At 35.9% G+C, this 27211-nt stretch overlaps 1 protein-coding gene across 3 annotated transcripts; it reads right to left on the reverse strand.

Moving 5' to 3' along the window:
- Positions 1-144: 144 nt before the first annotated feature.
- On the reverse strand, positions 145-27211 carry LOC117403232 (cilia- and flagella-associated protein 36-like). Of its 3 annotated transcripts, XM_034005221.3 has the most exons (12): positions 26938-27211; positions 24867-24931; positions 24374-24475; positions 23279-23393; positions 21465-21552; positions 17678-17834; positions 16412-16480; positions 10543-10666; positions 10113-10309; positions 5452-5610; positions 3009-3113; positions 145-1661 (listed from the first exon to the last, which is right to left on the reverse strand). In XM_034005221.3, exons 1-12 carry the CDS (start codon positions 27038-27040, stop codon positions 1578-1580), a joined length of 1368 nt encoding a protein of 455 aa, XP_033861112.1. In that variant the 5' UTR covers positions 27041-27211; the 3' UTR covers positions 145-1577. The 3 variants fall into 3 exon arrangements, with proteins under 3 accessions (XP_033861112.1, XP_033861115.1, XP_033861113.1); XM_034005224.3 differs by lacking the exon at positions 3009-3113 and having other exon boundaries at positions 26938-27210; XM_034005222.3 differs by lacking the exon at positions 16412-16480 and having other exon boundaries at positions 1527-1661; positions 26938-27210.

Consider the following 27211-nt stretch of genomic DNA (forward strand, 5'->3'; position numbering starts at 1 on the left):
TTGTATGTGACATATTTGCAGTTTTTCTTGTATTTGGAGAACTGCTTATCCATTTGTGTGTCCACGTGTCACATTTTTATATTTTTGTGTACATATGGTGATCTGAAGTGTGCATTTTATAGCAGTGCATATAATTGACCACACTTGTTTTAATACATTTTATTACATATATTCTGGCCTACAATAAAATGCTGCTCATGCTAAATGCATTAGGGAGGGAATAATCTTTCCTTCAAAGGAGTACTAAGAATTTCTTACCTCCTAAGTAACTTCAAATACAGCTGTAATACAATAAAACTGCTGCATCTTGGTCCATTGGTAGGTCACATGGAGTTTAGTATTATTGCATGTAATATGCTTCAGTATGATGGTTCCACAATGGTACTAAACCAATTTCGGAACAATTGCAGTCTGTTTTTCCCAGGTAAAACTGTGACATAGTAGTTAAGTGATTTTTCCATCAAGTAATGCGATTAGTAAAAGCCTATTGCAAATGTAGTCAGACCCATCATACATACATGTTTGGCAGAATCGGCTCAACCTGGTACAGAAATAGTTCCTGATAGAACCCTTCACATCATTGGGAATTATCTTAACACCTGTACAGTGCTCCACATTATAAGGTGGCCCTGTTTACACATTGGAACCGGTTCCAGGGTGGTGTGGTCATGGCTCCTATTGTCTCCGTAATCTATTCTCCTTGTAAGGTGGTGCACAAATATCACTTTCTTCAGCTTTATAAAAGGGAGGCACTGTTCCAACAGCCTGGCAAGTGGAATTGAATTGGTTTGTTTGCAGCAAATAAAATTAAGACAAATAGGCCTCAAGTTGTGTGAGGGGGGAGGAGAGAGAAAGTGTCTTGTACCATTTTACAACAATATATTCTGATACCATGTTAAAGTCCTATATTGCTTGGATGTAATTATGCATTTATAACAACCAAAAAAAAAAAATGCAACACAATAGAACCATATGAACTTTGTAATTATATAAATATATATAATATATATTCCAATTGTCACACTCAAAGAAACCTGTGCGTTAAACTGGTAGGGACCCACTGTTTTTTTTCCTCCTGCTTTAGAGGTGTATTGTACAGTTTGCAATACACATAATTTGTACGGTAACAGGAAAAATTGACCTATTTTTATATTCCTTTCAAAAGTTAAAAAAAATATTGAAAAATACAAAACAAAGTATTTTTCAACTTCCTCTCTTATTCATTAACAATGGAACCAACACCTATAACTGAAATTAGCAATAGCAGTCACGATCTTTGGTAAATGAGAAAATTAAGATTTTTTTTTTTTTCATTCTTTCAATTAAAGTTCCTAACACAACATTAAGACATGAACATGACTTTTTGATTAAGTACCATAACATAAACACCATATTAACAGTATAAGCTATTTCCTTTAGTTTTCACAGGCAACCGTGGTTTAAAACTAATTGAGACACATATGCATTATATATAATGCATTCTTTACACCAAATTTCTGGCACAAAATAAACCAAATAAAGTTCAGTAAATCATAAGTCCATATGCGCCTTTAATGTCAGTGTAACAGACTACCCCGTCATTTTTTGATTACTTCTTGTTTAAGCTTTTCTGCCAGGTTCTTTCGTTTCTGAATCTTCTTTTTCTCATCTTCTGAAATTACCTTTATAAGGAAAAAAAAAAAAAGTTATGAAACTTTCAGGGTCACTTATGCAAACCACACCATAACAAACAATTTATCCCTTTCTTTTTTATATAGCCTTTCTTTCTTCAGCTTTTAAGTAAACTCACCCCAACTTACTTTTAGCAGTCTCATTGGAAAGACATTTTAATTTGTACCATATGCAACTATTTTAATGTATAAAAAAAAAAGCTGAAATACAATGCACACATTACATAGCTTGATTGACAAAACTGCACTAACAGCCAACACATGGAGGATGAGAATACTGACCGGATTTGCAAATCTGTTAGTTATTACTTAATCAAATACTATTATATACTACTGTATATAACACTACACGTGCTACATCAGATATTCTAGGCCATTTATAAGTACTAAGCATTTGTACTTAAAATAATGTGTCACTTAAATCATACTCTATGAACATGATAGAAGTGTGCTGTTAAAGTACTAGGTTTTCTTCAATCTTTGTTGCCAGAATTGTGTGTGAGATCCAACTCTGTTTGGAAGTACAGTAATGCGTCACGTATCCACCTGTCACGTATCCGCCCTAACCGTTTATCTGCCATGATCAACCTCTTCAGCATCATTAGTTTATTATTGAAAAGACAGGATTAGTTCAGATATTGCAGATCCTACCAAAGTTTTCATACACTGTTGTATGTGTTCCGTGCACTGCCACTGCTGGTAGAGTCACGTGAGCTGTTCAATATGTTTATGTAAATAAATCCTGTTTGCCTGCAGGGCGTATCAACTTCAACCTCCGTCTCGATCTCCTGCCTGTCACTCAGCAGCGAATCCATGCACCCACATGGCAGACGGCCACTCTGTCACAAGCATTAATACCCTGTATCTTTCTAAACAAGGGATTTAGGGGAGCTCCCTAATAAAAGCTATATCTCAAATCAATAAATTGTGTGAATATAGTAATTGTTACAGCTGTGTAGAATGGCATTTAAAACAGGATTCATTAATCTGTTTTTTCACATATCTGCCTGTACCACAGTCGGATATGTGATGGACTACTATAGTATTTATTAAAATTAAATGAAACTTAAGCAAATCATACAAACCTTCAATCAAAATAGTAACAACAACAATAATAATAATAATAAAACAACGACGACGACAACAATACCTTAATAATAATCAAACACAAACAGGTATGACACATGCACATGCACATTTATTTTGACAGGCTGTTTCAGCTGAAAAAGTTTTAGCTTTGAAAGGCATTTTATGATGAGATTAAAATAAAACAATGCACGTGCACAATCACAGGAAACATCACGGATACACAGACACCACTAAAGACAGTTAAATCACCTTGTCCTTTTCTACTAAGGGTGTGCTCACAGTTTTTGAGATACTAAGTGTTTCTTCTTTCACAACATTATTAGCAGTGAGGTTTGTATTAGAAATATCCACATTCTGTATGTATTAAAAGACAAAAACAAAACATGAAATGTAAAAAATAAAAAATTAAACATGAATTAAACACAAATATGACAAAAAAAGTAGAACTTAAATCAATGTTAATACACAAAAAAATGGCAAGGTCTGTATTAGCATATTACTTTACATCATGCCTTAACCAAATGTGGTCCCACATTTAGTCCTGCATTTCCATGTCTATGACCCAACTGTCCCCGTCTTGTATAATAAAGAATAATAGAACATTTCAGTAACATATCTGCAACCAGTTGCCATCAAGTACTGCTCGCTTCCTGACTGACACAGACAATACTGGTAAATATTTTCAATTCTAAAAACTTGCATTACTGGAAAACTATTAACTTAAAATCAACACTAAAATGCTAATTTGTATTTGGGGTTGGGGTTGGAGAATCAGAAGTTTTTCCCCCTCTTGCATTTTTCTTTTAAACTAAAGATCTGTTTGGCACCACCTGCTGGACATTGCTGAAACATTATACAGTGCCTTGCATAAGTATTCACCCCCCCTTGGACTTTTCCACATTTTGTAGTGTTACAACCTGGAATAAAATGGATTTAATTGGGATTTTTACCATTTGATTAACACAACATACTTAACACTTTGAAGGTGCAAAATATTTTTTATTGTGACACAAAAGTTAATTAAACAAAAAAAAAAAGACATTTGTTGGTTGCATAAGTATTCACCCCCCTGAGTCAATACTTGGTAGAAGCACCTTTGGCAGCAATTACAGCTGTGAGTTTTTTTGGGTAAGTCTCTACCAGCTTTGCACATCTGGATCCTGCAATTTTTGCCCATTCTTGGCAAAATTGCTCAAGCTCTGTCAAGTTCGATGGGGACCTTTGGTGAACAGCAATTTTCAAATCTTGCCACAGATTCTCAATAGGATTGAGGTCTGGGCTTTGACTGGGCCATTCTAAGACATTCAGGTTCTTGTTTTTAAACCACTCCAATGTAGCTTTGGCTGTGTGTTTAGGGTCATTGTCCTGCTGGAAGGTGAACCTCCGCCCCAGTCCCATGTCTCTTGCAGACTGAAACAGGTTTTTCTCTAGAATTACTCTGTATTTGGCTCCATCCATCTTGCCCTCAATCCTGACCAGTTTCCCAGTCCCTGCCGATGAAAAGCATCCCCATAACATGATGCTGCCACCACCATGCTTCACCGTGGGGATGGTGTTCTCAGGGTGATGATCAGTGTTGGCTTTGCGCCACACATAGCGTTTTGCGCTAAGGCCAAAAAGTTCAATTTTGGTCTCATCAGACCAGAGAACCTTTTTCCACATGTTTGCTGTGTCTCCCACATGACTTTTGGCAAAATCCAAACGGGATTTGATATGGGTTTTTTTCAGCAATGGCTTCTCGCCACTCTTCCATAAAGCCCAGCTTTGTGGAGCGTCCGGGTTATCGTTGTCCCATGGACGTTTTCTCCCATTTCAGCTGAGGATCTCTCCAGCTCCTTCAGAGTTACCATTGGCCTCTTGGTTGCTTCTCTGACTAATGCCCTCCTTACCTGGTCACTGAGTTTTGGTGGACGGCCTTCTCTAGGCAGAGTCGCGGTTGTGCCATATTCTTTCCATTTTTTAATAATGGATTTAACGGTGCTCCGGGGGATGTTCAAAGTTTGGGATATTTTTTTATAACCCAACCCTGATTGGTGCTTCTCCAGAACTTTATCCCGGACTTGTTTTGATAGCTCCTTGGTCTTCATGATGCTGTTTGTTTAGATATGCTCTCTAACAAACTCTGGGGCCTTCCAGAAACAGGTGTATTTAATCTGAGATCATGTGACACTTTAATTGCACACATTCAACTAATTATGTGACTTCTGAAGGCAACTGGTTGCACCAGAAGTTATTTAGGGGTGTCACAGCAAAGGGGATGAATACTTATGCAATCAAGACTTCAGTTTTTTATTTGTAAATAATTTTGAAAAATATGTAGATTTTTTTCCCCACTTCCACATTATGGACTATTTTGTGTAGATCAGTGACAAAAAATCCTAATTAAATCCATTTTAATTCCAGGTTGTAACACTACAAAATGTGGAAAAGTCCAAGGGGGGTGAATACTTATGCAAGGCAATGTACATCATGGAACAGGGATCAGCCAAATCAGAAAGCTGTTTTGACAAACATTCTATGACGCAATCTAAGCGACAAACTGTTTAAAAAAAAAAAAAACGGTTACATTATCTCATATGATAGTGTACCTACTGTATGAGGGAGTTTCACTTTAAACGCCTTCTGAAACAGCAATTACATTTTTCTGTGAAAATTGTGATGGCCCTCAGTTAAAGTACAAAGCTTTTCCTACCTGCTTGCTCTCAGATGTCAATATTGAAAGCTCCGCTGCAGGTTCAGTATGGGTCGGTTTAGGTCTCTGCTCTTTCTTCATGGCAAGAAGTTTGTCCCGCTGATGTTTCAGGTACTCTGCTCGCTGTTGAAGCTGCTCTTGCTGATCTGCTGACAGCTCCTGCAGGAAATTAAATACATTAATAATTGCCTCGAAATTCAGATTCTAAAGTCAAGGGGACACTAGTCTACATGTTTACCAGAAAATGTAGAACGAACTGTGTTTCTTCTACAATGTTGATTCTGCTTTCATGGAACACCTTTCTACTTCATTCTACAACTTGTAGAAACTAGAAAGAAATGTTTATTTATTTATTTATTTACATAGCGCTTTTTATATAGAAGTACCGCAAATCACTGTACAGTACATAGTAGAAAAAAATAACAAACCACAATACATTTGTATAGCATGTTACACATACAACTGCCACAATCAGACAAACAGTATACACATAATACAAAAGCAGCAATTTTAAAGTTACATTAAAACCCACTAAGATAAGAAAGCCATTTTATAAAAGTGTGTTTTTAGTCTTGACTTGAAAAATGTAATGGTCCCAGCTTGCATGACAAACAAAAGCAGAGCATTCCATAATTTAGGAGCTCTACAAGAAAAAGCCCTACCTCCTCCCATGTTGCTTTTGTTGACCCTAGGAATAACCAGCAGCCCCGCATCCTGTGATCTCAAGAGTGCGGTTATGGAAGATATGGTGTCAGTAACTCCTGCAAATAACTAGGTGCTAATCCATTCAGGGCCTTGTAGGTTAACAGCAAAATCTTAAAAATCAATTCTATACGGCACAGGGAGCCAGTGTACAGAGTCCAAAACAAGGGTAATATGTTCACTTTTCCTGTTTTTTTAATTCTAGCAGCAGTATTCTGAACAAGCTGCTAGCGGGATACCACACGTTTTGGGACACCAGAAAAAAGTGCATTACAATAATCAATTCTAGATAAAACAAAGGCAGCATCAGATACGGAAACAATTTGTCTAAGTTTGGCTATATTTCTCAAATGGTAAAAATATATTTTAGTAACTTCCCTAATATGAGTCTCAAACGATAGGTCAGGATCAGGTGACCCCCAAACTCTTCGTTTCTAGTTCAAAGTTTTGATGAGAGTGTGAAATAGAATGTCCTTAACACCAGTCATTTCATGAAATGCAATGAAACTTTTAGGCATTTCATGTAATGACCATGTGAAGTACTCATGTCACAAAATGAGTGAAAACCTTTAAAATCAGTCAAATAGTGTAACAGAATGCCTATAACGTCAGTCATTTTGCAAAATACCTGAAAGTTTTAGTCATTTTGCAAAATGTCTGATTTCACAATATATATATATATATATATATATATATATATATATATATATTGGGGCAGCTGGCTCTTTGAGCTAAAATATTATATTATATATATATATATATATATATATATATATATATACACATATATATATACACACATATACATATATATATATATACACACACACACACACATACATATACATATATACACATATATATACACACATATACACATTATATATATATATATATATATATATATATATATACATACACTACCGGTCAAAAGTTTTAGAACACCCCCATTTTTCCAGTTTTTATTGAAATCTAAGCAGTTCAAGTCCAGTGAATAACCTGAAATGGTACAAAGGTAAGCGGTAAACTGCCAGAGGTTAAAAAAAAAAAGTTTAGGTTACCAAAAACTGAAAAATAATGTACATTTCAGAGTTATACAAAAAGGCCTTTTTCAGGGAACAAGTAATGGGTTAACAACTTACAGCTGTTCTGCAGCAATGGAAGTAAATTAAGCCTTGAAAGTTGATGCTAACAATTCCTACAGGTGTCCCAACTTTTGTTGATTACTTACAAACCCTCTGTCTGTATAAAAGCAGTGTTGGAACAGACTCTGTTACTACACCCTCTTAAGCATTATTTGGACAGTATTGTACTACAGGAAGTAGTATATTGCTCTCATAATGGCGAGAAAAAGGCAATTAACAAAGGAAGACAGACAGAACATTATAACCCTTAAAAGTGTAGGTCTTTCCTTTAGAGAAATTGCAAAGAAAGCCAAGATGTCAGTGAGTACAGTTTCCTACACCATCAAAAGGCACTTGGAAACTGGAGGAAACTCTGACAGGAAGAGGTCTGGCAGACCCAAAGCCACAACAGAATCAGAAGACAAGTTTCTGAGTCAACAGCTTGCGTGATAGGCGGCTCACAGGACAACAGCTTCAAGCACAGCTTAACACTGGTCGAAGTAAGCAAGTCTCAGTTTCAACTGTGAAGAGAAGACTTCGAGCTGCAGGTTTGACAGGTCGAGTGGCAGTAAGAAAGCCATTGCTAAGATGGCAAAATAAGAAAAAGAGGCTTGCCTGGGCCATGAAGCACCGCCAGTGGACTACTGAAGACTGGAAGAAGGTCTTATGGACCGATGAATCAAAATTTGAAATCTTCGGTTCATCACGCAGGGTTTTTGTACGCCGTCGAATAGGCGAAAGGATGGTTCCTCGGTGTGTGACACCAACTGTCAAACATGGAGGAGGAAGCGTGATGGTCTGGGGCTCCTTTGCTGGATCCAGAGTCGACGACTTGCACAGAGTGAGTGGCACCCTGAACCAAAACTGCTACCACAGCATTTTGCAGCGCCATGCAATACCCTCTGGTATACGCCTAGTTGGTCAGGGGTTCATCCTACAGCAAGATAATGACCCAAAACATACCTCCAGGCTATGTAAGAACTACCTTAGAAGAAAAGAACAAGACGGTAGGCTTCAAATCATGGAATGGCCAGCACAGTCTCCAGACTTAAAACCCATCGAGCTGGTTTGGTATGAACTGGACAGAAGGGTGAAAGCAAAGCAACCTACAAGTGCAACACATTTGTGGGAACTTCTGCAACAGTGTTGGGAAGAACTTTCCGAACAATATTTGATTTCCATTGTAGAAAGAATGCCACGAGTGTGTTCGGCTGTTATATCTGCAAAAGGTGGCTACTTTCATGAGTCAAAAATTTAGATTAAATTTTGTTAAACAAAACGATTCCATGATTTCTTTTTTATCTCCAATTGTTTATTTGTTCTATGCTTTAATTTCAGAGTACATTGAGACATTAAACTGCGTAAATTTCAATAAAAACTGGAAAAATGGAGGTGTTCTAAAACGTTTGACCGGTAGTGTATATATGTATATGTATATGTATATATATATATATATATATATATATATATATATATATATATATATATATATATATATATATATGTTAGATGGGCTTCAGTGAGTTACAGGAAAATAATTCCATCTAGGGTTTCCGTGACGTCATAAATCACGAGACCGAAGGTCGAGTAATTTATAAACTGTCACAGAAACCCGAGATGGAATTATTTTCCTGTCACTGAAGAGGCCCATCTATTATTTTTTATAATACATGGATACCCTTGTGATGCTAATATTAAAGAAGAGGAGGTTCAGCATTACAGGTTATTTATTTATTTATTTATTTTTAAACATTGTGTTTCAGTGCTGTACAGACGTTCTATGTCGTTACCCGTTAGTGCTTCAGCTTTATTTGGATGATTGCCTTATCTTGTTTTAATTTCCCGTTCCTCTACTTACACTATTACTTACACTATTATTAATATTTTTTAAATGTGAACTTTCAGTATTATAAATTAGATGTACTTTTAAAACATCAAAACACATCTCAAAATAATGCAACATTCAGCATGACACCATACATAATACTTTAGCGGTGTCGTGAGTCAGCAGAGAATACTAAATGACTTCGGATTGGCTAGTCTGTGAGGTGACTGAATAGTAAAACAATATAACAAGACCTTGTTTTTCTCCATGGATATTGTGAAGCAAAGCAGCACTGAAGTTAAAGTAAGTTATTGCTTTTCTTATATACATACAGAAGATAACAGATTTGTTATATATGTTTCATATTGCAATTGTGTTATTCTATTTTTCTGTGTTTTTGTAAGACTTTGATATACAATATACAAGATATACAATTTTCATATCACTGCCTAACCCTAATATATATCAAATGGAAGCCTTTATTAAATTTAACTAAAACATTTATTTTGTTTACCTTCAATTATTTGAACCGCGGTGCATTTACAGCTAAAATATAAGTTTTCATTTTACTGTTAATGGAGACCAGCAAAGTGTATACTAGTTGACTACAGCGTTTATATCAGTAAATATATATAAGACAATACACATAAATCGATCGTGACACTGTCCCTGATGACATCCCACACTGGCTTCACCGCCATTTTGTTTTCATCCTTTTGTCACTTTCCTCATGACTTTTCATTGGTTGACTAATCTTATGATGTAATGTTGCTTCTACAAAATCAACTCTCCTTTGATAAACAAAGTTTCCCAAAACTTGTAGTTTGCACGTCACTTTCTACAAAAAAAAAAAAAACTCCTTTCCTACAGTTTTTTGGCAACATGTAGACAAGTGTCCCCTCGTCTTTAGGCAAGTTATCCTAAGATTATGAAGCAATTAATTGTCAGTCAGATGAGTTTTACAGCTGCCTGTTGATAAGAAATAGGCTATTAAGTAAACGTAAACTTACAGTGAAAGGTCTAGATATCCCTGCCTCCTTCCTGGCCTCTTCTAACCAAGCCTCTGCAGCCTCACTGCTGCTCTTCTTGTGGTCTAAGGAGGTGGATGCTGGACAGAGCTCGGACCCATTGACAGGGACTTTGACTGGTGCAAGGACTTTACTATTGGCACAGGTACTCCCAATGCTGCTTCTCCCTGGAAAACACGCTTAGCAAGAAGAACAGTGAATATAAAAGGTTGCTAAAAGAGGTTTTTAACATCAACAGATGCTTAATTTATTATGAATTGTACACACTGGGTAGGAAATCACGTGGTATTTCATATGCAATTACACGGTTACTTATGGAACTTAAAATAAATCGTTACTGTCTGAAGACTACTCGGATACATACAACCATTTGTGTGCAAGATTTTGACATGTGTCATTTTAAACTAGTTACCTGGCAGCAACTTTGCACTTGGTTGCATACAGACTTTGGTGGGACTCTTCTTTCTTGCATCATCAGTGTGGGAGGCACAAACTGCTGCTCCTTTCTCCACAGTTTTTACTGGGGCTTTGCACACCTACAAAGGGACACAGGTTAATAAAATGTTCCCCTTTCGTTTTCACACTTAGTTTCCCATTATGTCCAGCAGAAGCAGCATCAGTGTTTTGTTCTTCAATTATAGTTCCCAAACTGTCATGTTACAAAGGGGAGCACTGCTTAGGAATGTAGCTGCTTTGTAATGTAACAAGTCAGCCTCCAACGTCGTTGGCAGAACATTTACAGTTTTCCATTCCTGTTTCGTCTTTCCAGACAAAGACACATATAATAACACAAAGCATGAAAACAGCAGTTGTTCTTGTGGGCAAAATAACTGAACACATATTCTTACTATGGTTTCTGAAACGGACAACTTAAATTCAAACCAGAGAACACCACAGATAAAAAATGCTATTTCAAAACACACAAAAACAATAACTAACGCAATGTAATTATCACTGAAATGTCATTTGTAACTTGCTGAATCTTGTTCTGCCAGCTCACTGACTTCGCTTGGCTCTGTTTCATGTGTAAACCTATATAATAAATACAATATTCTGTGCATGGACTGTCAGAATGCACATTGCTATAGTAAGGCGATCAATAAGGAATTCAATATTATCGTTTCTTTATTTGCATTAGTTGAGTATCGGTACAGAGATTTTCTTTTGTTTTTTAAATTTTAGGGAGTGTGTCCGTCAACTTGGAAAGGAAGAGCACAAGAAACTGAGAAAGGTTGATTTACAGAAACCAACTAGAAAAACTGTAACAGCCTAGTACTAGTGGGAGGAGACTCATGAACTACTTCAAAGTAACATTACAGTTAAAATGTAAGGCTGTAGTTCATGCATACCCCATACGTTAGCATTAAAGTATGTACAGAATTTACTAAAGCATATAAGCAACCCCTTATGAAGATGCTTAATTAATGTAATTACCATTGAAATGTCCTTTATAACATGTTGAACCTTCTTATTATAGCTTACTGAGTTTTCTTGGCTCCTTTTCATAGGCCCATTCTGAATATTTATTTATATGGTTTATGATTTTTTGTTTTAACTGATACAAACCGATAACCCCCTCCCCGCCGATACAAAAAATAAATAAATCAGTGTATATCCAATAAACATCGGAAAAACACTGGAAATGGTTACTCAATTCATGTTGAATTGACCCCTTTCCCCCGTGAAAAAAATAAATACAATACCTACAAAAAAAAGAAATACTTTCCTTGTGCAGTTGGGCAATGTCCCTCCTTCCTCACTGCTGCACATTAAAAGGCTTTTTTTTTTTAATGGTTAAATTTATTTTTGGGGGGAGGGGTTTGTTCCAAATATCTTTGCTAGGCTAAAACTGATTAATACAGTTAATTTAGGTTGGTTTCTCTTTAAATCTAAAAATACGTTTGACCACCCTGTATATGCATCAAGAGTATTTGACGGCCCCTAAATAGTCTTTCTCTTCTGATTTCTCTGCCATATCGACGTCCAGCTAGCTGTTTGAGCGGCATGGTACAATATGTCCCGAAACAGGATTTGCGATGAAAACTGCTACTTGTAGTTGCTGTCTGGCTGTCGTAAACTTCAGTAAAACTTGGCGACATCACAGCCCTGCGAAAGTTTTATGAAACCCACATTTTTATCTGTGAGGTGCCTGCGACTGCGATTCAGCGCAAATCAGTTATGAAACAGGTCCCAGGATACTGTAAAGAATGCATTTATCAATACAGTGCTGGAAACAAAGGTACTATACAAACATATGCACACTTTCATAAAATAAATAATTTAGGGGTAAATCAATCATTTTAGAAGCAATGCATCATTTCTACATCTCCCTCCACTCTCAACTAGCTATTCTGCCAGTAAGCAGCTGTGATTGTGGTATGTGAAAAAATCATATTTTTTTTTAGCCCTCAGAAGATGGAAAGGGGTGCAAATGCACCCCAAAAATGTACCATGTGCACTTTGAAGAAGGATTACTCCTGTTTCCCAAGCCAGACTAGGATGATCTTGGTATGAAAATAAAGGTAAGCAATTCAAGTTCAATCACATGTAAGGATATCCCGCAATCTTTAAGGAGTTATGAGATGTGTTCATTTCAATCACTCTGGGATGCATTTGCACCCCTTGCCACGGACAAAGGGTTAAATAGACTATTTCTCCAATCCAACTGAAATCTATCATCTTGTTTCCAGTGGATCCTCTTAACTAGTTGAACATATGTGTGGGACCGAGACACAGAAGTCAAGTCACTATCTCAAGATAAAAAAATGCTAAAATGATATCCGAACCATGAAACACGGACAAGACCTGTTTCAGTAAGCAGGACTTATTACTGATGTATTCAAGTCATTATCTTCCTTTCAGCCAATCAAATTGCTCCATTCATGCTCATAATTTCGTCCTTTTATAACAGAGTGTAAATATTAATATAAGAGAGATGTACACAGGCCAACCCATAAAAAATCTCCATGGCCTAGCTTTCAAACTTTTGAATCAAGTCCACCTCGAACTTGATTACAGAAGAGCGCAATCAGTCAGGGGAGCGCAGGTTTGTGTCCTGGCTGTGCGAAGTCACCGGTCTTCGCTGGGGGTTCCAGAGGGAGTGTTGCATTGGCTCTGGCGAACAAGCGGGTTAGGAAGGCAAAACCGGCAGGGACTGCTTCTCCTCATTGCGCTATAGTGTACCCTACTGGCTAGGTGCCTAGTGAGCTCACGGTGGACACCTGGGCGACGTTGTACTAATGAGATATAAATAAATAAATAAATAAATAAATAAATAGCCGGATCATGAGCAGGTGTTGTACTACGCGGATCTGGATCTGGTTCCACTGATCCATAATCTTGATCTGATCCTGGAGCTGCATATGCCATAACTAGGGAAACTGACCAATAAGAAGTGAACATAAATGGCACATAGTTCAAAGACCCAGGCTGTCAAAGTTGTACACAGCCTGAGATCACAATAATGTTACAAAGAAATGGCAAAAGGATGGACATAGAGCAGAATTGCACTCATTAAACAATGTGAATCCAGGTTACTGTATCCAAAACGCTATTTTATGTAAACAAGAAAACATTTTTCGGTGTTATTTACTAATGTCGTTACACTGAGGTTTCTAACTGTCTAAGTGCAGATTAACTTTTCATATTAAACTGAAACAGTAAACTTAAAACGGTACAGCAAAACAAATTGTGCTTTTTTATTTTTTATATATATATATATATATATATATATATATATATATATATATATATATATATATATATATATATATATATATAGACACACACACAGACAGTATACCCTCGCTATAATGCCCTTCATTATAACAAACATTCGGCTATAACAAACCTGGCCCCTGGACCCCAAATAAAAAAATTAATAAAAAGATAATATAAACACACACTGTGAACATCCCTAGTCTGTATGCACGGGATGCCACCTCCGCACTGAAGTCAACTCTTTTGTCTTAATAAAAAGCGTGCACTGTGTAACTATACATCCAAAAAGAAAATCATTTTATGTTGCAACAAAGCTGGAAACTATATGATCGTTTGAAAAAAGAAGTAATGCAGGAATATCTGTCGTGAATACAGGTTGTCAAAAAGCACTTTTTTGGCCTGTTCAGCAACGATGCTGCAAAGAAAAATTGATTAAAGAAAAAAATCAACAACAGCAAAAAAAAAAAAAAACTTGAGAATCTTATTAACTTTTCATGTCGGGTTGATTTGTAATAAAAGCTCAGTTTGGGATTCTTGCATGTTGGATGAAGAGTTTGTGCACTTTGAAACGATTCGTGTCAGATTGATTTTGAAGTTCAGCTTCAATTCGGGATTTGTGCTTTCTGTACTGCATTTTAATTCTTTAACGAATGGAATAAAGCAAAGGCAGAATACTGCATACATGAGACGAACAGGTATGTGCAATTCTACTTCTATTCAAAATATCATCTCATTAATTTACTCCAACAGTGTATCCTTCATTTTGATTGTCCTTTCGTTATAACAAACCCCTCGATACAACAAACCCACTAAAAGACAGCCCTGTAGATATCAAAACACAGGTGTGTAGGCTACGCCTATAGCATAATAATAGTATTATTATTATTATTATTATTATTATTATTATTATTATTATTATTATTATTAACTTCTAAAATGTTTTTAAAAATGAACAATAAAAGCAATAAGTATATATCAAAAATAATTTACTGTTTAATCTCAAAATTGTTAATGCAACAAAACACATTAAAATACACCAAGAGGTGTGTATTAAAATGATCAAAATGTTTAATAAAGTAATAACTGCATTAAACAAATATGCATTACATGTAGTAGCTCTTCTTAATATGCACTCTAATTGACAGATACTTTTAGAAGTATTTTTAGATTTAAGAAAACAGCTAGCCATTCATTAAAATCAATAAAAGGATAATGTAATTTGTCACCACATGAGAGTAGGTGTTTAAACTTTGTTGATATTGGACTCAGCTCTTGCCAAGTGAAGCACCAACTAAGACATAGCTTATTTTTACTGTAAACTAATGTGATCCATCTGTGTTTCCTTCCATCTGATGATGTAGATATCCTTCTGCCTGGTGTTGATGGCTGAAGTGTAATGCTGGCTCCAGGGATCAGCCTATTTTGCCTCCCTGGCGCATCAGCACACACAACGGCTGCAATGCTGGCTCCAGAGATCAACCATGCGGCCTCCCTAGCGCATCAGCATGACAACTGTCTGGGCTGTGTATTAGTTGCAATTGAATTAAATAATTCATTTTATATATATATATATATTATATATATATATATATATATATATATATATATATATATATATATATATATGTGTTGACCAAAATAAATAAATAAATAATAAAACAGAATATGGTTCCATATTTTGACACGTAGATATTTGTCTTGCCTCAAACAATTTAAACGCACGTTGCTAAACAAGATCAAAGTAGGATCACATTTTGAGCTGGAACGGAGCTCAAGATCAGCACTGACATTCTAATAAAAAAATAAATAAAAATCTGGGGTAAAATACTTGGACACACTAAAGAAAAGAAAACAAACAAACAAAAAAAAACGCAATCAGAACGTTAATTAGTTTCTTAAATTTGACCTTACAAAACAGAATTACTGACAAGTGAAAGAAAAAATAAATTTTACGAAAAAAAGATTGCTAAATAACACACTATCATGTAATTATGTGAAAAGGATAATATCATTACATAATAACAGAAGAAAGGTAAATCCACTAACTATCACTATAGCCTTGTACGAATACTATAACAGTTTACCGTACCAAGTTGCATGCCGGTGTGGCAGCACACACTACCTGCAAGATGTTGCAAAGCGCTTGACAACACTTTTGCAACTCAGTCCCAAACAGCAAGGAAATAAATTCCCATAGTCCAAGTAACATTCTAATTTAGGTGTATTATTCAGGCACCAAACAGAGAAGACATTGGGGATAGTTAGGATTATGTTTTGGTGCCCAAACAGAATATCTGTTAAGATATTATCACTTCATAATGCCTTACCAGTTTCACATTGAAACTGTCAAAACTGTATCTGTCAGCACACAAAGCACATACTGTAAATCCTGTATTAGGTGATAAGATTTTTTTTATGTATTAATCTTTTAACAAAAAACATAACAAACAACAAAAAAAAGGTTTTATTATTATTATTTTACTTGTCACTAATACACTAAGATATATACAACCAGTGTTCTATTCTAATCACACAATAATCTATTAAAGTATGGGCACTACCTCCAATACCTCTGCTATTTTTGTAGATGCACATGTTTCTTCGGACATAGGAGTTTGCTTAATTGAAGCCTGGAAGAAAATGTTTGAAAGTTAATGCAACGTGTTTGTGTAACATTAACCGTTTATAAATATAAAATCAATAAACACTCTGCCCAGCCCTGTAACTTCCACTTCTTTTAAAACAATAATGCAAAAAGTACACTTTGTTCTCATTCTCCCTCTCTCTCTCTCTATATATATATATATTATAAAGCTCACTCCTCATGTGGTTTACCTTCAATTCAAATGGAACTTTACTATAAGGGTTACCTGCTGACCAACTGTATACAGTAACTGCTATTATGCTTATGTTAATCCTAGGCTACTCTTAAAAAGCATTGGTTTGCTGTGACCAGACTCAGGTTTACAACGATGGTTTTTATTTTTTTTAAATACGTATTTTTTGTCTGCTCAACTTAGTAACATATAACTGTTTGCTGGTACTGTATTATGATAATGTTTTCTGTGTCCGGTTTATGTTTGAAAACTGTACTAGAAGAAACAGTCTGTGCCTGAAAAAAAAGAAAAAGAAAATGTATATACTCTATAGTGAATAAAACAATATCTGGGTAGAGGTGAAAATTATAGGGTAGGACAGGCTACAGCATGTCCACATAATGGCCTCATACGGTAAAATATTTTTAAGAATTTACACCTGCAAATTACTGTCTGTTTTTAACTGTTTTAAAAACAAACCTTGTTTTGACAAATGCTTGTTTCAGGCACATGCCCCCCAAATGGAGAGTTATGAGAATAATCCATGGCAGGGAGCACCATGTCTGCTTCCCCTAAAACTTCCACTAACAACTACATCTCCCAGAATCCAATGCCTTCAGTTAGCAGGAAACTGTACATAACAAAAACCAACCCAACAAACATTATCCAATCTCTGGGTAGCCCTGTTGTCTTTGCAGCCAATCACAGGAAGAATAAGATAAATTCGATCACAGGTTAAAGAGTAAACACCCCAGTCCAGCTACAAATCCAACTGTCAGAGGCAACCACTAGTGCCTATATTATTCTGACCCCAAATTTATACAGAATGCCAGAATGTTTTAAATTCATACAGTTATATTATATACATATAAAACCTTGTTACAGACAAATAACTGTACATTTGAACTCTGATGTTCAAAACCTTTAATACAAATGACCAATATCAATAACTGCATTTGCTTCTTATTTCTAGTTATTTACTGTAGATCAGATGACAAGTGATAGACTTACTTTCTGTGTTTGTTCACTTTCCTTTTCTGAATGCTTTCTCAGACAGGTTTCTTGTTGATCTTTGCTCTCCCGTGAGCTGCCGTTTGAAGCAGACCCAGATTCTTCCTCTGAGAACCTTTTTTTTGCCAGGTCCTGCTCATATTCATCTTTTGATCTCCTGCCACAGAAGCAGAACAGTGAAAAAAAGGTTTACCATTCCTCCCTAGACTAGAATGCTTTAAACCACCCTGGTAACTTTTGTAGTGATTCAGCAAGTGGTTTGTTTTTTGACTGCATTATGTTGGTTTGTTGTCTGATTACAGCAGCAATAAGTGCTAGTGGTGGTATTCCTGCACAATTTAGTGGTCATTGAATTTTCATAACCCATTGAAAATCTGATAAATAACTCTCCTGTTTTACATTTAACCATGTAATGCCCATTTCTGTATCATATACAATACAATGCTTAGCCACCCCTCCACCCCTCTATATTAATATATTTTAAATACAGTGAAGCCAGAATTTCATAGGCAGTTGTTGCCAGCCAGGGGGAAAAATGTTTTGTACAAGAAACAGAATCTAGTTACATTTTTTTTTTTTTCCCCCCATTTAATAACACACACACACACACATATATTGGTACTGGGACAAACACAGTATTTTTAAGTTCGGATATTCGCTCATAAATAAAAGTCATTATATTGCTCTGAACGCAGGCAGAGACAGCATGGCAGCAGTGGGCGTGGCCGTGGTCCCTGTGTGTGTGCCTTTATTTTACAGCAAGACCTTACAATATGTAACATGTTAAAATAGAAAAAAACCCAGTAGTAAATAATAAGTTGTGTAGGACTTACTTTACCCCAGTGAATTAACTACAAAACAAAGGATACCAAATAGCAGTTCAAGTTAAATGTTGTTCTGTTTATTCCTGAAATAAATAGTACACAACGTTGACAACACATTTTATTTTTATTTATTTTATTTCATTCCTTGCCATTGCTGTCAGGACACCGGGACAGTCCCAGTCAAATTGGGACATCTGGTCACCCTAGTACAGGAGAAAAATGAATCTATCCTGAAGGGTTGGGGTAAATAAAATCTGTTTAAAGTCGAGCTAAAAATACTATTTACTCAGGTGTCAGTTAGTATAAAGCCAAGAAACCAATATTAGAAAAACCTTAAGAAGATTAGATCTCCACAGGCACAGCTTATAAAGACTTAGCGGGAATAGTACCAATCCCATTACAGGAGCAAGGCAGCTGCACAAAAGGGAAGTTATTACACGTATAAGAACATAAGAAAGGTTACAAACGTGAGGAGGCCGTTCGGCCCATCTTGCTCGTTTGGTTGTTAGTAGCTTATTGATCCCAGAATCTCATCAAGCAGCTTCTTGAAGGATCCCAGGGTGTCCGCTTCAACAACATTATTGGGGAGTTGGTTCCAGACCCACAATTCTCTCGGTGCCTCCTATTTTCTGTTCTGCATGCCCCTTTATCTAATCTCCTTTTGTGACCCCTGGTCCTACAGCAAGACCTTAGAATATGTAATACGTTAAAATAGAAAAATATCCCAGGAGTAAAGAATAAGTTGTGTAGGACTTACTTTACCCCAGTGATTTAACTACAAAACAAAGGATGGCAAATAGCAGTTCAAGTTAAATGCTGTTTTGTTTATTCCTAAAATAAATAGTACACAACGTTGACAACACATTTTATTTATTTTTCTTTTTATTTCATTCCTTGCCATTGACGTTTCTTCACAGTAAATAGTGGCCATAGACCCATTTGTGACCCCTGGTCCTTGTTTCTTTTTTCAGGTCGAAAAAGTCCCCCGGGTCGACATTGTAAATACCTTTTAGAATCAGACTGCCGTGTAGTCTTCTTCGTTCAAGACTGAATAGATACAATTCTTTTAGTCTGTCTGCATATGACATGCCTTTTAAACCCAGAATAATTCTGGTTGTTCTTCTTTGCCCTCTTTCCAGAGCAGCAATATCCTTTTTGTAGCAAGGTGACCAGAACTGAACACAATATTCTAGATATGAGGTCTTACTAATGCATTGTAAAGTTTTAGCATTACTTCCCTTGATTTAAATTCAACACTTTTCACTATATCCGAGCATTTTGTTGTCCTTTTTTTATAGCTTCCCCACATTGCCTAGATGAAGACATTGCTAAGTCAACATAAACTTCTAGGTCTTTTTCATAGATTCCTTCTTCAATATTATCTCCCTTATAGTATTTATAATGGACATTTTTATTGCCTGCATGCAGTACCTTACACTTTTCTTTATTAAATGTCATTTGACATGTGTCTGCTGTCTAGATCACTTTGAATGACCTTTGCTGCTGCAACAGTGTTTGCCACTCCTCCTACTTTTGTGTCGTCTGCAAATTTAACAAGTTTCCAGACGACAAAGCATGTTACTTAGACATCCACTTTCACAATAAAATAACATTTTGACAAACAACATAAAAAATAATACAGTCAGCACTCACATATCCGACCCTATAAAATTTGGACTTAAGTGATGGTTAAACGAGTGTGACACACATATCTGATTATTTCATTGTGGCCCGTTCCAACCCTTGTCTGCTTTTTCAGTGAATGTAAAAAAAGTGTCAAAGATACATAGCTGAAAGGACTGTGTTTTAAAATAAGTAGTCTTCCATTTAGATGTACTGTAGTTGGTTTTGTTGGTACAGGACTATATTTTCAACAGAAGTAGTATTTCAATTCAGAACGATATGATTCTGAAAATATCACTTGCCAAAATAGACGACTGTGGACACATGGACTGTAATACAGTACATACTTTTAAATCTGCTACGTATTGTAGCAGTATGTACAATTCCCCATTAACGACCCAACAGCAAAATGAAATCAAAATGTTACCCATGCATAGAACTGCATAAAACGTAAAAGGCAATTAAAAAAACAACAACACCAGTTTACAGAATTAAAACAGTATCCAGTCAGTATTCAAAATTGCAGAATATAGTGCTCGATAAGGCCCTAATGTCACGGTTCAGTTTCAAATGGAAATGCACAAAAGTAAAGATCACAGATTTAAAAAAAAAAATGCATCACAGTATCTAAAACTGTTTAATGATTAACTTTTACGTCTAATTTGCTTTGTTTTGGCTGCATTTCCGTCATGTGAAATTGGAGGAAGCGCTGTGTAACTGCACAATAGAGACAGACTGATTTGGAATGCGAGAAAAAAAAAAAGAAACACGGGCTGTGACGGGTAAACAATTACATTGTACCATTGAAGAGATGGGCTTTCTATCAGAAAACTGGTGACAGAGTCGGAAATCGCGTGCATTCATTTGTTACATAAATCTAATGGGGACTGGGCGGTAAAATGCAACTGATGTCTATCTGGGAACGGATATCCGAGTGCTGACTGTATTCCATTCAGATTAACTGATATACTGTACCACAAGTTTCCTTGTCAATAAACAAATGCCATGATGTTTAAATACCACTAGACAACTAAGAGTACAACAGTGTTACAAAATATTAGAACAAATACAATAAGTGTTGTTGATCATAGCTACAGTATTTCAGTAGATTTTCCCCCCTTTCTAACAAAAATATAAAGACCCCAACTTATTGAATGGATGCTTATAGACATTAAATCAGAAACGAATCACAATGCCAACAGCAAAAAGACTTAATGCTAAACCCCTGATCATAATAGAACTATCATAAAGTGATAACCTAATACGATTGCGATACAGTGAATTGTTTTGGTATATCCCTTGTTGCAGTATGCCACACAGCAAAAGAACCTTTCACTTACTTTAGGACCTCCTTCAGTATTCTGAGCTCTTGCTCTTCTAACTCCGATATCATGTCCACACCATCTGTCAAACACTCAGGCAGTGTACCTGGGTGCGCAGGGGAGAAAAAGAATACAAATCTTTAAATGTTCATCTTTATTCATCTTCCTGTTGCAAGCAGAAGTAAAGCTAACGTTCATTCTATTGTTAAATGTGCTGTCAAATACAACAGAAACATCCAAGTCTTAAAACTTAAACTTAAAGCAATTTTTGATAACATGCTGCATATTCCTGCTAAGTTCCAGCGTAACCACATAGTTTTTAACCCCAAAAAAATAATAAACTACTTATGTTTAAATCGATTTTGATTTTTTTTTTTTTCCTGGAGAAAACTGATTAAGCTTCTTATTTTTGTACATTTTATTTGTAATATAATGCAACATTTTTTTTTATTATTATTTTTTTTTTAAATGGCTGTGAATCTGTGCTTGACAATCACAGGTCGTTGGAGCATGGAGTCAAATCTGCTGCTAGCACTTGATTTGCAGTATCAAGCTTGTAGCCTGGTTGTTAAAAAAGGTAAAAAGGTTGTGAGGTTATCAGAGGATACAGTATGTGAAATTTGTACCGTTACAGTTATATTGTACATTTGAAATTAAGTACAAATATGGAAGATTGGGAGAGCATACACAGCAACGTAACTTCTTAAGCTACAAGACACTCTGTAAAATATAGAGTTTAATGTTTTACACTTCCAGGTGGATTAACAGAAGCTTCTTATTTACTTTTAAGAGATTCTCTCTTCGACTAATAAGCTTTATTCTAAATTTTGGCGAGTGACAATAGTAAAGAACTCAAGTCACTTTATTTATTTTGTCTCCCAACAAAATGGTGATCTAGGGTCACTGGTAGAAATGCTTGTGTAGTTTTATTGCAAAATGTTTCAACCAGCAAGAGTTGTAAATGTTAGCCGATCAAATCTGGCTTAAGACATGTGAAGCCCAGTATATTAAAGTGTTTGAACTATACGTTCTGCACATGGGTTCACTCCGAGAGACATCAATACACAGTTGAACTGTGTCACGCTAGTCGATGTAAACTTGCAGCAGTTGCAAATAATACAAGAATACTAGAAAGACAAGATTCATCAGTAATATACATATGTCCTGCCACACTGATGGCACTTTCCTGGTGCCTTGAAAAAGTAGATAACAAAATAACTTATTTAATTGAACAGCACTCTATGATGATATTATGATAATACTACTCCCTATTCACACTACCTAAATATCCTAACAAGTTGTTATCATATTGTTTTCTCCTAAAATTAACTTTACCAAAAATATAAATGTTTTTTCTACCACACTAGAGGACATAAAATATACTGCATAAAAATACTGTATTCTAAGGTTTAACTTGTATGCATCGGTTTTGTCACCACAATCAAACCAGGAGTAGCTGGATCTATGGTCCTTGCATTGAGATGTTGTGCTTGTTGCCAGGTCTGCGTTCAACTAGTCAACATTTGCAAACATTCCTGAACATTTTTTCTTGGCAACTACAGAGATAAAGCTAAACTAAACTAAAAACACGCGATAGAAATGGGTTACTGCCCTTGTTTGGTCAGAAGAACATAAAAGGAAGGTCATTCCTGATAATTCATAGCATAAATATGATAGACCATAAGATTTCAGGCGATTTGCTTACATACTGTACATGGAATAATTCACAATTATTAGTTTGAAGAAATTGATTTGTTGTTTGGATGCCATGTAGGTGCCCTTTGTCTAGATTTCAAGTAGCATTTTGTGTTTCTTGGTGATTTCAATATTACCATTCTTCTCCTCGATCACACGAAGTGCCTGCAGCTGCAGCTCCACATTCTTCTGAATCATTAGAGATTTAAATATTTCGAAGTCTTCTGCAGCCAATACTGGCTGAAACACATTCTAAGACAGGAAAACAAGGAATACAAAATATAAAACTGAACACCTCTAGAATATGAGGAGATAAAGATATATCACGTTGTCATACTAAGGAGCTTGTAAAAATTTCTCAAAACCTTGGATGACAGTTACGTACAAATACCAGCTGTTAAAAACAGTCTGAAATCGTAAAGATGCAAGGTTAGTCACTTACCGTACCACAGGTAACCCTAATCTAAATTTGACCCTATTCACACGACCTAAATATGAGCAAACATCGAATATTGAAAACATGACAATGAAGTGAATAGCAATCAGGTAGTTTCAATCTGTGTTGATTGCTTATTTAAATTCTCCTTGTTCAAAAAGGCAAATTCAGTTAAACCCAACAATGGTAGCAGAGTGCAACTGGATACATCACTTCCCGTCTAAACTTTTGTCCAACCAGGTTTTTCTGCAGCAATGAATAAAAAACATTTTGTTGATCAAGCAGCCAGCTAGTCAGGTTGCAAATGATTTAAACCACACACTACCATAATTTTATCTCACTGAAACATGCTGGGCAGCAAAATGCTTACCCACAACCTTTACTCAGTTTGTTGCTGTTATTGGGAATGGCAAAAGATAAAAATGAGGGTAAGCCGAGGCACAAATAAAAAAATCGACAATACCGTCAAGGTCACTCTGAAGTAAATGGCTGTAGACTAAAGGGACATTTTAACTAAACCCCTTCTTTCCTATATGACTTCTCATAATATTACAATGTAATGTATTTTACATTAAATACTATCGCTATGCACATATTTGCACTTGATATTCAAATGTTCTAATCATTTGGTGAAAGTTTTGCAGTCTCCTCGTGCTCACAGAATGTAATCACTACATTATGTGATAAAAGTCTTGGGAGTTCAAGAAAAACAGATAGCTCCTTTTGTGACCTCCACCACCAACAGTTCCCCATAACGAACCTAGCCCTAAATGCTCCAAAATCTTAAAATATGTACCTGTAGTGCCTTTGATTGTGCCAGCGGAGATATGCATGCTTCCAAAAATTGTTCTTCACTGATACCAACCTCCTGTGTGTAATTACCCAACAGTTGTTCTACCTGCAAAACAAACAAACATATAGTACATTCCTTTTTTTTTTGCCAAGGCATTGTCACAGACATACAGGGTACATCAATAGCCTCCCTCCCCAATAAATAGAAATGGTTCAGTTTCTACTTGAATTGTTACTCTCTTTTCACTCCCCTCCCCTGGTTAACTCACAGCTCTGAATTCACAGAACTGTGTACTGCTGCAAGTAGTACTGTTGAAGTGAGCAGGTTTAATTGCATCAGTGTGAAACGAGATCAATCTGGTTTCTGACAAAATCCCCCAGGATGATACCCAAATTACTGAATAACTCAAACGCTGCAATAAAGCAAAAATGCTTTAGGGTTCATCTGAAGCACAATAAACTGTGTCACTGGAAGTCATACAAATCTGTCTACTCACCATTTCCTTGTACTGCTGATGGATTTCTGTATAGGACAGTTTATTTTCATCATCATCATCAAATACTGAAATAGAATTGAAACAAGCAATGATCAACTAGATCTCCCAGTTATAACAAAAAAAAAAATGTGTTAAAGGTGAGCATGGTGGTCTTTGGTCTAATATCAATTCTTCACATTGTATGTGATCTGTAATGGGTGTCAACAGGAAGTTATTTTTTCGCTGCTTGGGTATGTATGAAAAACCAGAAAATGCTTCCAACTGAAATTGTCACCACACAATAAATAAGAACATAAGAACATAAGAAAGTTTACAAACGAGAGGAGGCCATTCAGCCCATCTTGCTCGTTTGGTTGTTAGTAGCTTATTGATCCCAGAATCTCATCAAGCAGCTTCTTGAAGGATCCCAGGGTGTCAGCTTCAACATCATTACTGGGGAGTTGGTTCCAGACCCTCACAATTCTCTGTGTAAAAAAAGTGCCTCCTATTTTCTGTTCTGAATGCCCCTTTATCTAATCTCCATTTCTGACCCCTGGTCCTTGTTTCTTTTTTCAGGTCAAAGAAGTCCCCTGGCTCGACATTGTCTATACCATTTAGGATTTTGAATGTTTGAATCAGATCGCCGCATAGTCTTCTTTGTTCAAGACTGAATAGATTCAATTCTTTTAGCCTGTCTGCATATGACATGCCTTTTAAACCCGGGATAATTCTGGTTGCTCTTCTTTGCAGTCTTTCTAGAGCAGCAATATCCTTTTTGTAACGAGGTGACCAGAACTGAACACAATATTCTAGGTGAGGTCTTACTAATGCATTGTAAAGTTTTAACATTACTTCCCTTGATTCAAATTCAACACTCCTCACAATATATCAGAGCATCTTGTTGGCCTTTTTTTATAGCTTCCCCACATTGTCTAGAGATAGACATTTCTGAGTCAACATAAACTCCTAGGTCTTTTTCATAGTCCCCTTCTTCAAATAAAGAATGATATTGTGGCTAACGATGCTAATTCAATTTGAAGCAATGACAATTCTGTATGCCCGTCGAGCATGTGGATGTAAAGGATGCAGAGCATGCAAAACCGTGAAAGTTTTAACACCCAGGTATGTATTATGGACAGAGTATAAATGGGGATCAAATATTCAGAAATCACTCTTTTTTTTACTTTAACAAATCTTGCCCATGCCATAATATTAATTTAATTATATTAATCTACTAGTGTCTGTATGCCAACATGAAAAACAATGACACATTCTCCTGACACTTCTCACAAAATACTGATCGGTAACTAGAGCAATTACAAATTAGTCATTGCAGTCAGTTAAAATGTAGAGATGTATGGTAACCCTATTTTAAAGTGTTACTGGTCTACAGTCGGGGTTGTGATTGCATGGATATTTCAATTTCCATACTGGTCCCCAATAACTACCACCAAATCCTTCTTTCATTCATCAAGGGGACTGTTTACTATGGATACCACAACACTACCCGACCCTTTCCTAACGATGTGTATGTTACACCAGTAATAACAAACCAATTTCACATAAAATTGAAGTTTTCACAGCAAGACTGATAAAAGTCGAATATTTAAAGTGCGTCACATTAATGAGACAAATGTTAAACTCAAAATACTGGTCTTTTAACGAAAATGTAAAATATGTCAAATAAAAATGAAATACAATAAAATATTTACCACAATCATTACTCAATTTAAAAAGTGTGGAGTGATAATAAAGCTATATTTTGTTTATTGAGGAATTTATGTATTTATTTGTCACATCACCTCGATGTTAATAACACTTTCATTATCTTTAGTATGTATTCGTGAAGAAATCCTAATACTGCGAGCTTTTTATTATTATTACTACTGTTTTTTTGTTTGTTTTGTCAAAGGAAAATCACAGACCACCAAAACCTTTTTTTTCTTTCGGGAAGAACAGTCAAAAGTCAATTGTGACGCAACGTCCACTGCGGCTAAGTTAAACGAGTTTACAAAACAGTTCTTGATTATAGACCGTGCTAGGCCACAATGTAACACTTTGAAAATACCTTAATTTAAAATAGTCAGGTTACCTGTACATTTGTGTTCGATAAAATCGGTTACGGGTATAACCCAATCTGGACTGCCGAGATATCCAGCAATGGTCTCCACTACCCACTCATTATCTTCATCCATGTTTAAAGAAAACTGTGTTGTTACTGTTAGTGAGTAAATATTGTACTGCAGTACAGTGTTGCACTTCCCAGCTGTAAGGAGTCAGACATTTGTTATTATTCTTCTCACGTTCTCTACTGGAAAGAGAAAAAAATGTCTTGCATTGAAAACACACGCACACATTTCAAACTA

The sequence above is a fragment of the Acipenser ruthenus genome, chromosome 5, assembly GCF_902713425.1.
Source record: "Acipenser ruthenus chromosome 5, fAciRut3.2 maternal haplotype, whole genome shotgun sequence".
Lineage (NCBI taxonomy): Eukaryota > Metazoa > Chordata > Actinopteri > Acipenseriformes > Acipenseridae > Acipenser > Acipenser ruthenus.